The sequence below is a fragment of the Camelina sativa genome, chromosome 15, assembly GCF_030686135.1.
Source record: "Camelina sativa cultivar CO46 ecotype springtype chromosome 15, ASM3068613v1".
Classification (NCBI taxonomy): Eukaryota; Viridiplantae; Streptophyta; class Magnoliopsida; order Brassicales; family Brassicaceae; genus Camelina; species Camelina sativa.
The window spans coordinates 31,611,375-31,626,087 of NC_141894.1; the positions used below are offsets into that span (position 1 = coordinate 31,611,375).

General features: G+C 35.6%; 1 protein-coding gene and 3 pseudogenes across 3 annotated transcripts; 3 read left to right on the top strand and 1 right to left on the bottom strand.

Moving 5' to 3' along the window:
• Positions 1-14: 14 nt before the first annotated feature.
• On the bottom strand, positions 15-1,478 carry LOC147927409 (uncharacterized). The gene has a single exon (XM_087487447.1). It carries the CDS (start codon positions 1,476-1,478, stop codon positions 15-17), a length of 1,464 nt encoding a protein of 487 aa, XP_087343573.1.
• A 6,228-nt stretch (positions 1,479-7,706) lies between these two features.
• On the top strand, positions 7,707-8,456 carry LOC104747941 (pathogenesis-related protein 1 pseudogene; annotated as a pseudogene). Its single transcript, XR_015581778.1, has one exon. The product of XR_015581778.1 is annotated as a pathogenesis-related protein 1 pseudogene (transcript).
• A 2,224-nt stretch (positions 8,457-10,680) lies between these two features.
• Positions 10,681-11,503, top strand: LOC104747942 (pathogenesis-related protein 1 pseudogene; annotated as a pseudogene). Its single transcript, XR_015581578.1, has one exon. The product of XR_015581578.1 is annotated as a pathogenesis-related protein 1 pseudogene (transcript).
• A 2,120-nt stretch (positions 11,504-13,623) lies between these two features.
• Positions 13,624-14,389, top strand: LOC104747943 (pathogenesis-related protein 1 pseudogene; annotated as a pseudogene).
• The last annotated feature ends 324 nt before the right edge of the window (positions 14,390-14,713 follow it).

Sequence of the window (14,713 nt, forward strand, 5' to 3'; positions counted from 1 at the left end):
GCTCAGAATGCTCATCAGATGTTGGACAGTCCCTCCTTTGGGACTATCAATGGTACTTTTGCTTTTACAGCATTGGATGCACCATCCAGTTCATTACCTGCCTTCCTTTTCTCCACTGATCCTTTGATAAGGCCTGGACTTTTTATCACATCAGTCTCTTTGAGCTTCCCATTTTTTCCTTTCAGCATTCTAGCTTTCTTTTGTTGTCTTTTCCTAGGATTTTTCTTTTTAAGACTAGTACCGGAAGGACTAGCTTCAGAGAAGCCTATCCTATAAACTGAAGAGCTAGCCTTAAGAGGATCCGAGTACAAAGAGGAATCTGAATTAGCAACAAAAGTGCTTTCAAAGGAGCTTTCACTTGCCCTGTCATAACCAGCAAAAGGATTGAGACCACCTGCCAAAGTCACCTGTCCAACTGGCCTCTCCTTGCTAGAGGAAGAGTTTGCCCCATCATTATCATACCCAAACACTCGACCCTTCCCAAAATCTACATTATAGGAGATCCGCGGAACCGGTTCCAAACTAAGGGCCAATTTGTGAGTAAAGGGGGACTTTTCAGCCTCCGCAACTGACTTCTTTACTCTTGCTTCCTTAACTACCCTTTCTTCGCCATTTGCAGAGAGGAGATACTGACGCATACCTTCCAAAACTTCAACAGCAATACGAGGACGCCCAGTAACCGGATTAGGCCCAACTTGATGCTCTCCCAGGACTCCAAACAGGGGATCATTCTCTTTTAGAACCAGACTAGGCTTTTGTTTTGGAATTGTTTCCCCTTTCCTTCTAGCCAGAGCTATATCTTCTTTGTTTTTCAACAGCAGAGGACAAACTGTCATTTCATGGGACAGCCGTTGACAATTATAACATCTCTTCTGAACACGTTCATAGTGGAAGAAGAGTTCTGCTGACTGGTTATGAGGAAGACCTATCACCTTAGATTTTCTTAAAGGCTTAGAGACATCAAACCGGATTTGAACTCGCACATACGGGTTAGCTTGAGTTATATCAGGATCAAACGCCACTTGCAGGACTTGCCCAAGAAGTTCTCCAATCGAAGTAATCGCCACCGCAGTGTAATGATTGATTGGGATGTTGCGAATTTGTACCCATAAATTCACAAATTGGAGAGAGTTTGGAGGAGGGATCTGCGACCATCGTTCCACGACTATACCCCATTCATTATGCGTATGAAAACCTTTCTGAAGGACATCCTCTAGATCATGTTCACTAGAGAATATAAACTGGAATTTCTCTCTCGACAAAGCTATTCCTCTAACCTTGTCGTATTTTTGCCACTTCCTTGGCAATTCATGAATCGCTCCAGCCACTGACTGACAATCAGGATTCAGGATTCTTCCAACTAAGCTCAGCTCATTCCTTTCACACGAACTGAATTCCGGTAGATCCGGAAGAGAAAACGGAGTATCATCTTCTTCAAGCGACATAGCCATCAACGCTTTGTCCATAGCCACCGACATACTTCACTTATAATTCAGGAACTACTAAGAAGAGTACAAGGAGACCGAAACCACCATAGAAAATCACGAACCACGGTTGAAAAACTCTCAAAACCGACCAAGCAAACTCAGATCTACTATTCACCAACGAAGAACAGTAGAAAAACACTAAGTTTGAGAAAAGGAATTGAGAATTAGGGTACCCACGAGATATAATCAGGATGTAAAGGCTACAGGGAAAGTGTTTTTCCACACTCAATCTCTATATTCTATAAGAAACGAATACTCTTTTAGAATAAGAGAGTCTTAAGTAACGAATCTTCTTTTTTTTTTTTAAAAAAAAAAAAAAAAAAAAAAAAAAAGTCTGGACTCTTTCATACTGATATGTCTATAACTGCTTATCATGTTATCATACTCATATTATTATATATAACTTATCGAATTTCTTAGGATTGATCAAGAGTTCATTTTGTAAGATAGCTGTAGTCTCTAACTCATGTTTATATATGATCTATATGTTAAGATACGAAAGTACCCTCTAACTCATGTTTATATATGATCTATATATAGGTTACGATATAAACTATAAGCTTATCTAGTACTAGATTAGGACCCGACCACATATTGAAATTCTTTATATTATAATTTTTATATAAAATATAATTTATGTGGTTGTTTTTAAAAGTTGTTGTGAATCAAACATATGTAATAAACTCATATGCTAAATATGAGGACTTGATTTTTTTTAAAAGATTTTTTAAATATGGTATTAGAGCGATAACAAACTTTTTCTCATTCTCAAAGCTTCGCGAGCTCTAACGTCCTCATCAATGGCGTTTCTTTGTTGATTTCTTCTCTTTTTCTTCGATCTTCTTTGTATTTCTCTTTGGATTCTTTGATGAGTGCCTCGAATCATCAAATCCTTTTTGCTTTCTTCGCGAATCTTCTCGTTCTCTATCTTCAGATCTGTTCTTCCGCGCTATCTCTTCTTTTTCTCTTTTCGCTCTTATCTTTGGGTTTCTGATTCATCGGATCTTTGATTCATGGCATCATCATCGCCGAATCAAGATTCCACTTCTAATTCTTCAACGGATCAGTATAACAATCCATATTTCTTGCATAACTCTGATCATGCGGGAATGGCTCTTGTCTCCGATCGATTGAATACAGGAGCTGATTTTCACACATGGCGTCGTTCTGTGCGCATGGGTCTCAATGTGCGTAATAAGCTTGGGTTCATTGACGGTACGATTCCTAAACCCCCTGAGAATCATCGGGATTATGGTTCTTGGTCTCGTTGCAATGATATGGTTACAACTTGGCTTATTAATTCTGTTAACAACAAGATAGGAACAAGTCTATTGTTTATCCCGACTGCAGAAGGAATCTGGAAAAGTATTTTGTCTCGGTTTAAACAAGATAATGCACCTAGGGTTTATGAGATTGAGCAACAATTGAGTTTGATTCAGCAAGGTTCTATGGATGTTAGTTCCTATTACATTGCCTTGGTTACACTTTGGGAGGAGTTGAAGAATTATGTGGATTTACCTCTCTGTACTTGCGGACGATGTGAGTGTAATGCTGCGGCTCTATAGGAGACACTTCAGCAGCGTAGTCGTGTTACGAAGTTTCTTATGGGGCTCAATTCATCTTATGAGGCTACCAGACGTCATATCCTGATGCTTAAACCGGTGCCTAACATTGAGGAAGCCTTTAACATGGTCACACAGGATGAAAGGCAGAGGTCTATTCCGTCAAGGCCAGATAATGTTGCCTTTCATACATCAGACAATCAGTCTACTGTTAATTCCCATCAACCTTCATCATCGTTTGATGGCTCTTATGATCATGCAGCTTTTGTGGCGATGCAAAACTATTTCAGGCCTAAACCATCTAATCGTCCTCTTTGCACTCACTGTGGTCAGCTTGGTCATGTTGTTCAGAAGTGTTTCAAGCTTCACGGTTATCCTCCTGGTTATATTCCTGGTTATAAAACGTTTGCTTCTGGTTCTCACTTATCTCAGAGACCTTCCAACCAGTTTACTCAACCTCGAGGACCTTCAACTCATACTGCTATTCCACAACAGCAATATCAGCCTTCACAGGTTCCTCCAATGCGAATGCAGTAACCTCTGCTTCTTTCCCGCCAACGAGTTCTCCTGTGACGAATGCTGTTAGTGTGGATCTCAGTCGCCTTAGTAATGATCAAATCCAGTCTCTGATTCAGCAGTATCAAGCTCATGTTACCACTTCAGAGCCTCCGGCTCCTTCCCCACAACTTTCGTCCATCACAGATCATGGTATTATGGATCCATAATCATCCTCTGGTAATACTTCTTTTCCTACATCCTTTCCTTCTACTTCACTTCGCTTTGAGAATAATCATCTTACCTTCCAACATCAATGTCTTTCTTCTCTCTCTGCAAATTTACCTCATGGTAGTTGGATAATTGATACAGGAGCCACCAGTCATGTTTGTTCTGACTTGGCAGTTTTTAATGAAACCACGACAGTTTCTGGTGTCACAGTTAGTTTGCCTAACGATGCTAGAGTGGATATTACTCATTGTGGCACTGTGCATCTCTCATCATCCTTGACATTGCATAATGTTTTACATGTTCCATCATTCAAATTTAATCTAATCTCTGTTAGTTCATTGTTGAATCATGATCAATATTCTGCTCATTTCTTTCCTTTTTATTGTTACATTCAGGAGTCTATTCAGGGCTTGATGATTGGTAGAGGGAATCTAATGCACAATCTTTACATATACAGCAACGATCGTCCTTTTTCTGCATCACAGTCGCATTTTACTGGATCCTTGAAGGTCGATAGACTTCTCTGGCATCAACGCCTAGGACATCCATCTTCTGACAAGTTAAAGCACATTCCTGGTATCTCATCTTTGTCTTCTTCCTTATTGTCTGAGTCTCCCTGTTCTGTTTGTCCTTTGGCTAAGCAGACGCGTCTTTCGTTTGAGTCTAATGGTCATAGGTCTACTACACCTTTTGATCTTGTTCACTTAGATATTTGGGGTCCGTTTGCTATCGAGTCTGTTGAGGGTTATAAGTATTTTCTCACTATAGTTGATGATTACAGTCGTGTAACCTGGGTTTATCTACTACATAATAAAAGTGAAGTTTCTGTTAAATTTCCTCTCTTTCTTAAGCTTGTTGAAACACAATATCATACCAAAGTTAAAAAGATACGAACTGATAATGCTCCAGAACTTGCTTTTACTGATTTAGTTAATAAGTGTGGTATCATTCATCAGTATTCTTGTGCTTATACTCCACAACAAAACTCGATTGTAGAACGAAAGCATCAGCATTTACTTAATGTTGCTAGGTCTTTGTTGTTTCAATCTAATGTCCCGCTGATCTATTGGACTGATTGCTTGTTGACTGCTGTTTTCCTGATCAGTCGCACTCCTTCAACTGTTTTAAACAATCTTACTCCTTATGAACTATTGACCAAAAAGAAACCGAATTACACTTTTCTAAAATCTTTTGGTTGTCTCTGTTTTGTGTCTACTTTACAAAAAGATAGGCATAAAGTTAGTCCTAGAGCTACTGAATGCGTGTTTCTTGGTTATTCTTTTGGCTATAAAGGTTACAAAGTTTTGCATTTAGATACTAATGTCGTCTCTGTTTCTAGGAATGTTATTTTTCATGAAACATTGTTTCCTTTTAAAACGAATCCTTGTGTTACTCATGATATTGATTTGTTTGGCGATGGTATCTTACCTTTATCAGTTCCAATTTCTCTTGATACATCTATTGTTCCTTTACCTGCATCTTCTCATGCATCATCATCTCATACGACACCTGGTGCCACTGAGCATGCCACTCTAGCACTGTTCCTATGGCTCGACCGACTGTGCCCTTAGGAACGACTGTTGTTTCACTACCAAGTGGCAGGCCACGACGAACTACTAAGGCTCCAGGTTACTTATCTGACTATCATCACTCTCTTCACCAAATTTCTACTTCTTCTATCTCCACCCCTTCCATATCTCCTTCTCCTTTCAAACCACACACTACACCTTATCCAATCTGTTCTGTTCTTTCTTATTCCTTTATCAACCCGTCCTATCAGTCATATGTTCTTTCTATTACTATTGAGACCGAACCCAAAACCTTTCAACAAGCCATAATATCACTGAAATGGACTAAAGCTATGGATGTGGAAATGGAGGCAATGGAGCTTAACAAGACTTTTTCAGTTGTCTCTTTGCCACCGGGTAAGAATGTTGTGGGTTGCAAATGGGTTTATACCATCAAGTATCACTCTGATGGTTCAATTGAAAGGTACAAAGCACGCCTAGTTGCGAAGGGTTATACACAGCAAGAGGGTGTTGATTATATTGATACTTTCTCACCTGTTGCAAAGCTTGCTAGTGGAAAGCTTGTACTTGGTTTGGCTGCTAAGAAAGGGTGGAGCCTGACTCAAATGGATGTCACTAATGCTTTCTTGCATAGTGACTTGGAAGAGGAGATATACATGAGTTTGCCCCAAGGATACACGCCTGCTTCTGGTGTCTTGCCGCCAAATCCGGTCTGTAAGCTTCATAAGTCGCTTTATGGACTTAAGCAAGCGTCAAGGCAATGGTATAAGTGTCTTTCTCAGGCTCTTCTTGATGAGGGTTATGAACAATCTCCTGCAGATAACACCTTGTTTGTCAAAGAAACTGATGTCTCTTATACTGCCATATTGGTTTATGTTGATGATATTTTGATCGCCAGTAATAGTGATGAAGCTGTTCATGCTATTAAGGATGCTCTTGCCCGGAAGTTTAAGACGAAGGATCTTGGCCCGGCTCGTTTCTTCTTAGGCTTGGAGATTGCACGCAATGCGGATGGTATATCTGTTTGTCAAAGGAAGTATTGTCTTGACTTACTTGCTGATACAGGTCTTCTTGGTTGCAAACCGAAGTCTACTCCTATAGACTATAAGAAGCCTTTGACTAAAGATACAGGTTTACTTCTTCCGGATGCGAAGCCTTACCGGGAAATCATTGGTCGCCTACTGTATTTGTGCATCACCAGACCTGACATCACATATGCTGTGAATCGATTGAGTCAGTATTTGTCTTGTCCGACTGATGAACACTACAAGGCTGCTCTGCGTATCCTGAAGTATCTCAAGAATAATCCTGGTCAAGGTTTGTTCTTCTCTGCTCATACGGATATATGCCTTAATGGTTTCTCTGATGCTGATTGGGGAACATGCTTGGAGAGTAGGCGTTCTATCACTGGTATGTGTGTGTTTCTTGGTACTTCTCTTATCTCTTGGAAGTCTAAGAAACAGGATGTCGTTAGTGGTAGCAGTACTGAAGCAGAGTATAGGAGTATGGCGGTAACCACGAAAGAGCTTCTCTAGCTACATCAGATGTTGAAGGACTTGCACATCAAGGTTGATTGTCCTGCAAAGTTGTTTTGCAATAACAAGTCTGCAATGCATATCGCTAATAACCCAGTTTTCCACGAGCGCACCAAACATTTTGAGATTGACTGTCACATTACTCGTGATAGGGTTAAGAGTGGTTTTCTGAAGGTTTTATATGTTTCTACAGAAAACCAGCTGGCTGACATTCTCACCAAACCGCTGCAGCCAGCTCCATTCTACTCTATCCTCAACCGTCTTTCAGTTTCAAGCCTCTTTCTTCCACAAAAAGATTTGGCTTGAGGGGGGTATATTAACATATATAATGTATAGTATAAAATAACATGTATTCGGGGTACTAAGCTTCCTTTTACTTAGTACTACTATACTTGTTTAAATACTCCTGTAAGACTAAACTTTACGGTTAATGAGAAATCTAATTCACAACTCTAAAGTGTTAATAAAAAAGAAATAGATATAGTTAAATGACTTTCTCTTTAGAAAGATATCTTTAAATAAAACACTTGACTTTTGTATAAGATATCAAAATTAAGTCAAAAACCATAAAATTTTGGAAATGCATTTGAATTGAACCATTGCTTATATTTGCAATCTATAAAATTATAGAAATGCATTTAAAATCTTATTTTACTTTGCAATCTAAAATAACTTATATAATGAAATGTGTCTTTTTGTCAATCTAACATGGGATAAAGAAGTTGATGGTATTATATTGTAATATGCTTTTCATATACTATGTTAAAAACAAATCAACAATTCAAAGGTTAATTTAAGAATATTATATATTATGTTAAAAACAAATCAACAATTCAAAAGTTAATTTAAGAAAAAAATATATATCTATGCAAATTTATTATTCGACAGAGAAATCAGGCTTAACCCACCAACGCAACTTCTATATATACATTAGCCAAGATAATATATTCTTCCACAACACAATAAATGCCCAAACATTACCCACACAAGACCAAAATGAATAAAATGTCGTTTTTTGGTTATATTTTCATCGTACTCGCACTATTCTCCGATTTAACCCAAGCCTATCGTCACACTCCGGCTGAACCGCCAAGAGCTAGCGAAAACGGTGATGTCAAACCGCAAGAAACGCTCGTCGTTCACAACAATGCCCGAGCCATGGTTGGAGTCGGACCAATGGTGTGGAACGAAACTCTTGCGATCTATGCACAGAGCTACGCAGATGAACGGGCCAGAGACTGTGCCATGAAGCATTCCTCGGGACCATTCGGCGAGAATCTTGCTGCGGGTTGGGAAACAATGAGCGGTCCGGTCGCTACTGAGTATTGGATGACGGAGAAGGAAAACTACGATTATGACAGCAACACGTGTGGTGGTGATGGAGTGTGTGGACATTACACTCAGATCGTGTGGCGTGACTCGGTTCGACTAGGTTGTGGATCGGTGAGATGTAAGAATGATGAGTACATTTGGGTGATTTGTAGCTATGATCCTCCGGGGAACTACATCGGCCAACGTCCCTATTAATGATTCGATTTTATAACGAATTAAAAATATATTATGGTCATGCATGTGATTGTAAGGAAAATTGATAGTGTTAAAGACGTTTCTTAACAACATTTAGTTTACCAAAAAAAAAAACGGATTTGGATTCTAAATTGATACTTATTAATGTAGGAAATGCAACCACTTATATCACCTTTGTCAATTCGTAGTACAAGTTATCCTCGAAATTGTATACTCTCTACATTTATCTCAGCCATTAACACTCAGTCTCATGACCGACGTTGAGTTCCTACTTATGAAACAACCTATTGTTCACGTGAGACATATATATGTCTCTCTTTACTAATCAGTTGGTTAAATTAAATCGATCAAAACCAGATTTGTTACGGGTCGTTATCAATTTCTGTTATTTTTATTAAAAAAATATATAGTTGTCATATAAATTTCGATCGGTTGTCCTCTTCACGGGTGTGTTAATTAAACTAGAGAGATTGAAATTAAAGCTTGTAACGTAAGAGAATTATCAAATCGATAAATAAACACGCGGTGTTATATACTTTATTTTATTTTTGTCGTTCTTATGTTTTTCTTGATTTATCTCCAACTCCAAGCAAGAGAACGATACAAATTAGTTATCAGTTACGTGATTACAAATTGTTTCTTTTAATTTATATCATTTCCTCAAATATTTTATTTGTTTGATATATTAACGTTCATGTCAAAGACCCAATCAGATCTAATCAATTACTAGAACATTTGAGTATTAGACGTAACTAAGCAACAAAAATAATGATAATAATTAACGTGACAGCATATACGTTAAAATTGGCATTATCTATATAAAACTTTAGTGCAACACCGGTGTTGAATGACAAAATATTATATCTCACAATCTAAAGAAATGGTTTACGTAGAATAAGTCACGGGTGTTGGATAAAACTCACGAGAGTTATTACATCACGTGTACGTGGATTACAGTTTAGAGAGATTAGACGTGTAACTAACTCGACGACGACCATTGTTGGTAGGATTAGCGAACGTACGTTTTTCGCTTTTGTTAAAGGGTTAACGTACGTTTCGAACAATTACCAGAGTTCAATTAAAGGATTTGGAAGGAAACATTTGTCCTGTTCGTTTTCTTGTCGCTGGATCCAGCGACAGCGATCATCGACCAGCGACAGATTTCAGCGACAGCATATATTGTTCGTTTATCTGTCGCTAGCGACTGTAGCGATTGTCGCTAAATTGTTCGTTTGCCTGTCGCTGCGACTAAATACCATATATTTTTTAAAAAAATTAATAAAACTTAATTTTTGATAATTTCTATTTTTATTTTTTTTAAAAATTACATGTAACCATGAAAATAAATTAAAAACATATTTACATATTTTTAAATATATTAATTTGAATTTTATTTTTAATTTATTCATTTTAATATTGTTAAATTTAATTTGTTTATAACTGAGTTTTCTTAGAATTTTATTTAAATATATTCAAATTAATTTTTTATTTTATTTACTTAGATTTAGTTTAATTTTAATAACTATACGTAGTTATATTTTTATTTAATTAATTTTAATTTTGATAAATTTTAATTTATCAATTTTTTTTTTCTTGGTCGCTATATATTGTTCGTTTGCTTGTCGCTGGATCCAGCGACTAGTTTCAGCGACTGATCCCTGATCGTTGGCGACAGTCGCTGAAAATTTTAGCGACTGAAAATTACGGTCGCTGATCGCTGGCGACAGTCGCTGCGACTGGTCGCTAAACTAGCGACAGGTAAACGAACAACTTTCTGTCGCTGTCGCTCGTTTCTATCGCTGGCGACAGGCAAACGAACAGGCCATTGTAAAACACTAACAACAAATAAATCGTATGATTGCCTTCATTTTTTTAGCATCTTATATTAATAAGTATCATCGATCTCTTTCTTTATTTTTCTTTTGAAAACATATATATGATATATACATGTTATATTTGATGTGTTTTGCATTAAAACTAACATTTGTTTCTTAAATTAGTTTTCAACTTGACCAAAGTCCTTTCTACGAATCAATATATATAGGTCAAGAACAAAATAATTCTATATGAAAATATCTAAAAATCTGTTATTCAAAATTTAGGATAATTTATTTGGTTAATGTGCTTGATGTGTAAAATTAGAATATCATTATCCTATATCTTTGTTATTTTAAGTAATTTCTAAAAGTCTATAGTTTTACTTTCATAACTGACAGAAAGAAAGACAATTTAATTAGTCTTCTTTAGATGGTTTTGATGGTGAATATTGGAATCCCAAAAATAGTCACGGAGCTCTTGTTTTCTGAGGGTTACAAAAGGAGAGGAAAAAAACAATATCAGAAAAAAGGATCTGATAAGTCTTCACGAAAGAGAGAATTAATAATGTCGTTTTCTAGTTATAGCTTCGTCGTATTAGCATTATTCTCCATCGTCTTAACTCAAATCTATGGTTTGAGAAACATAAACCGAATGGATGATCTCCAACCGCAAGAAACGCTAAGGATTCACAATCAGATTCGAGCTGCGGTCGGGGTTGCTCCTTTGGTGTGGGATCCAAAAATTGCTGCCCATGCACAAAGCTACGCTAACGAACGATCCGGAGACTGCGCCATGAAACATTCCACCGATGGAACCTACGGAGAGAATATAGCCGCCGGGTGGGTCCAACCTGTCGACACCATGAGCGGTCCGATCGCGACTAAGTTTTGGTTGACGGAGAAGCCTTATTACAATTATGCAACCAACAGATGTAGTGATGTGTGTGGCCATTACACTCAGATTGTCGCTAATCAATCGACACGACTCGGTTGTGGTACGGTCAGGTGTTTTAATAATGAGTATGTTTGGGTCGTATGTAACTATGCTCCTAGGCCAATGGGTGATGCGAATACTCGTCCCTATTGATATATATTGCATCCGGACTAATAAAAAAGAATTAATATACGGTGTAAATGTGTAACGAGAGTATCTATAGATATTAAGATAACATGTTATTATAGACCGATTATAAGCTACATGAGTTTCAGAGTTTGTAATCTAGTGGTTTGTATTAGCATTGTATCAACTATCAAACATAAGAAAACGCATGTTTGAGTTATTTCTTTTGAACAGAAATAATATTGACTTTTTTGGGCAAAGTAAAATTTGTTGAGCGCCTAAACAAAAACTTTACAAATCACAAATTCAAACAAAAACTTTATAAAATCTTCTTCAGAACTTGAAGCAGGGACACATGATCATACGAAGCAAGAAATAAATGAGCATTCTATGATTCAATGCTAAAAAAAATGAAAGAGTCAACAATTACTCTCCGATAATTAAGGTAAGAACTATTCACGGGTGTTGAATAAAATACACGTGAATTATATTAGTTGGTTTATTTGTGGTTTAGATAAACCATGTCACCAAACCAGATTTCCCAATTCTATTACATAAATCCTAAAAACTAAAATCATTCCAATGAATATTTTAGATACTCCTCCGGTTGTGGTTCCAGAACCGATGAAGCTTCCTCTTGTGACTGTTTTTTCTCTTCCTATGGCTGTTTCTGCTCTTCCTGATTCCTCAAAGAAGAAGAGACAAAGACAAAGTGCTAATGTATTCATTAGCACTTATGATTAATTTGGATTATACTTTGCTTACAAGTCTTGTTGATACATAGAACTTATAATTAATTTCTTACGACCAATCAAAGATCGACTTTTGAAGGGATTAACTGTCGTGTTTTACGTAATTGATTCTGACATTTTTTTGTTTAATTACCTGAATCTACGAGTAAGCATTTACAGCAAAACATATGATTGTTTTCATATATTTTTGTACAAAACATGTTCTACCATAAAGTTGTTTTTGGGACTCTTTCATACATATCTATAGGATTATAATTTCCCACAACCGGATTAATATCCCTCAACGGCTCAACCTAATTGAATTAACTGACGACCATTACATGTATCTGGTGGTTTGAATTAGTATTGTGGTATTGTGAATATATTAACACCTAAATTTCAATTCATATATTAGATGTTCTTGATATATTAGATGTTCTTGAGAAAATAATACTAATAACTAGATAATAACAAGGAAAAATATTTGCGTAAACTTTACTATAATTTGTTAGTTATAAAATAATAGTATAGATTTTATTATTTAATTTATTCTATACATTTTATAATATTTTACATTTAAATTTACTTATTTTCATACTCTACCCATCTTTAGTAAATGATACAATGTTCAAATTTGTGAATTATATAAATTTGGAAAATCTAAAAAATATAACAAACCCTGTATTGAAGCACTCTTGTTTAGAAATCTTGATTAAATTTTTATTTTTTAGTTGTATATACTATTGAATAAAATATAGCATTTGTGATTTCTTAGATTTTAATAAGTTGTCATTGCGCCGATGTGCATTGCAAAAAAGTATTTAATAAATTAAATATAATATTTTATATTTTTAAAATATAAGCAATGATGTATCTTAGTTTTAAAATATATGTTATTATTAAACAATTTATAAATGCAAAATATTTAATCTTAGTTTTATAAATAAAATAAAGTATTATGATTATACTAAATGGGTTTTTTTATTGTTTTCTAATATTTCTGAAACAATAAAAAAATTTGTTAAATAATTTTATCAATTTATTAAATTATTTCGTAAACATTATTTTATTATTTTATAAACTAATATGAACTTTTATTTTGTTTATTAAATTAATTAAAATGTAATGGTATTTTTTATAATATATCACATGATTGTAGGGTTAAACTTTAATAACATTGTTTAAATAAGTATATAGAGATTAACTAACTCGTATGTTATTAAATCATGTTCTAAATATTACCCATCATGCAAAGCTTTGATTTTATTTTCTTTTAATTTTGGTGATGAACCTTTAAAGAAAGATAAAGAAACTAATAAATCGCTATAAACTACAAAATCTTGGGTTTGTATAAGAAAATGTTAAAATGAATTCCCAATTTGCCAAAAAAAAGAGGTTAAAATGAATTCCCAAGCATAAAATGCATTCAATTCTGATGTATATTTTTTGCTATCAAATTTTCTTTTCTTAATTCTGAAATCTAAGATCTCATATACGAATTTATGATTTATCTACATTTATGTTATTAAAAGGGATTTAGAAATTTACTTGTGTGAGATTGACTAATGAATGATTTAATAAAAATATAACTTTGTATCCACACCAACTTTTTGTTAACACTATTTAATTTTATGATCTAATTATTTAGTTGCAGAGACTTTTTAATTATTTTCTTAGGCCTACAAAAGGACGACGAAGTAAGAACAATCAGAATAGCTAGAGACCATCAGTTCCAAAAACAAATTATACAACTAAACATAACAAAATGTTGTCTATTCGTTATAGCTTCGTCGTACTGACATTATTCTCTGTTCTTTTAACTCGAGCCTATGGTTTACCTAAGGTAAGACCAATCGATGACGTCCAACCGACAAAAACGGTAAGGATCCACAACAGGATCCGAGCCGAGGTCGGGGTGGCTCCATTGGTGTGGAACAAAACCGTAGCGGCTTATGCACAGAACTTCGCAAACAGACAAGCCAAAGCTGGAGTCTGCGATTACAGCTCCATGAGACATTCAGGTGGACCTTACGGGGAGAATATAGCCGCGGGATGGGTCCAACCTGAGGACCAAATGAGCGGTCCAATCGCGGCAAAGTACTGGTATACGGAGAAGCCAAACTACGATTATGCCACCAACAAGTGCAAAGGTGATTGCGGACACTACACTCAGATGGTGGTCAATCAATCGTTCAGTATCGGTTGTGGCTCGTTCAGGTGTCATGATAATGAGTTAATTTATATTGTATGTGACTATTATCCTATGCCAGTGGGTGATGCGAATACGCGCCCCTATTGATTATGTTGGTTTGAATGATTCAAAAAGACTTCATATGGTGTAACATATGATTTGATCAAAAGTAATATATTAAATTACTGATCAATTATAAATAATGATAATCTATAATTTGTATATATTGCTCTTGTTGTGAGATCTTTTAAAATAAAATGCGATAGAACAACACTATGAAAAGTCGGTTAAATAAATTATTACATATATACTTTCATATGGTAATGTACGAACTTTTTTTTCTTATAGATGATTTCCAATATTTTCCTGAAAATCAATTTTGGGGTTATTTTCTTAAAAATCAACTTTGGAGTTATTTTCCTTCGTATTTAGTCATTGGTATCTAGAGCTAGTAAATCAATTGTGAAAAAAGTACCTAAGACAAGAAAAATGGTGCTTCCAGTAAATAGGATTAGGAGCATTTACGAATGTGATGGTTTGTTGTTAGT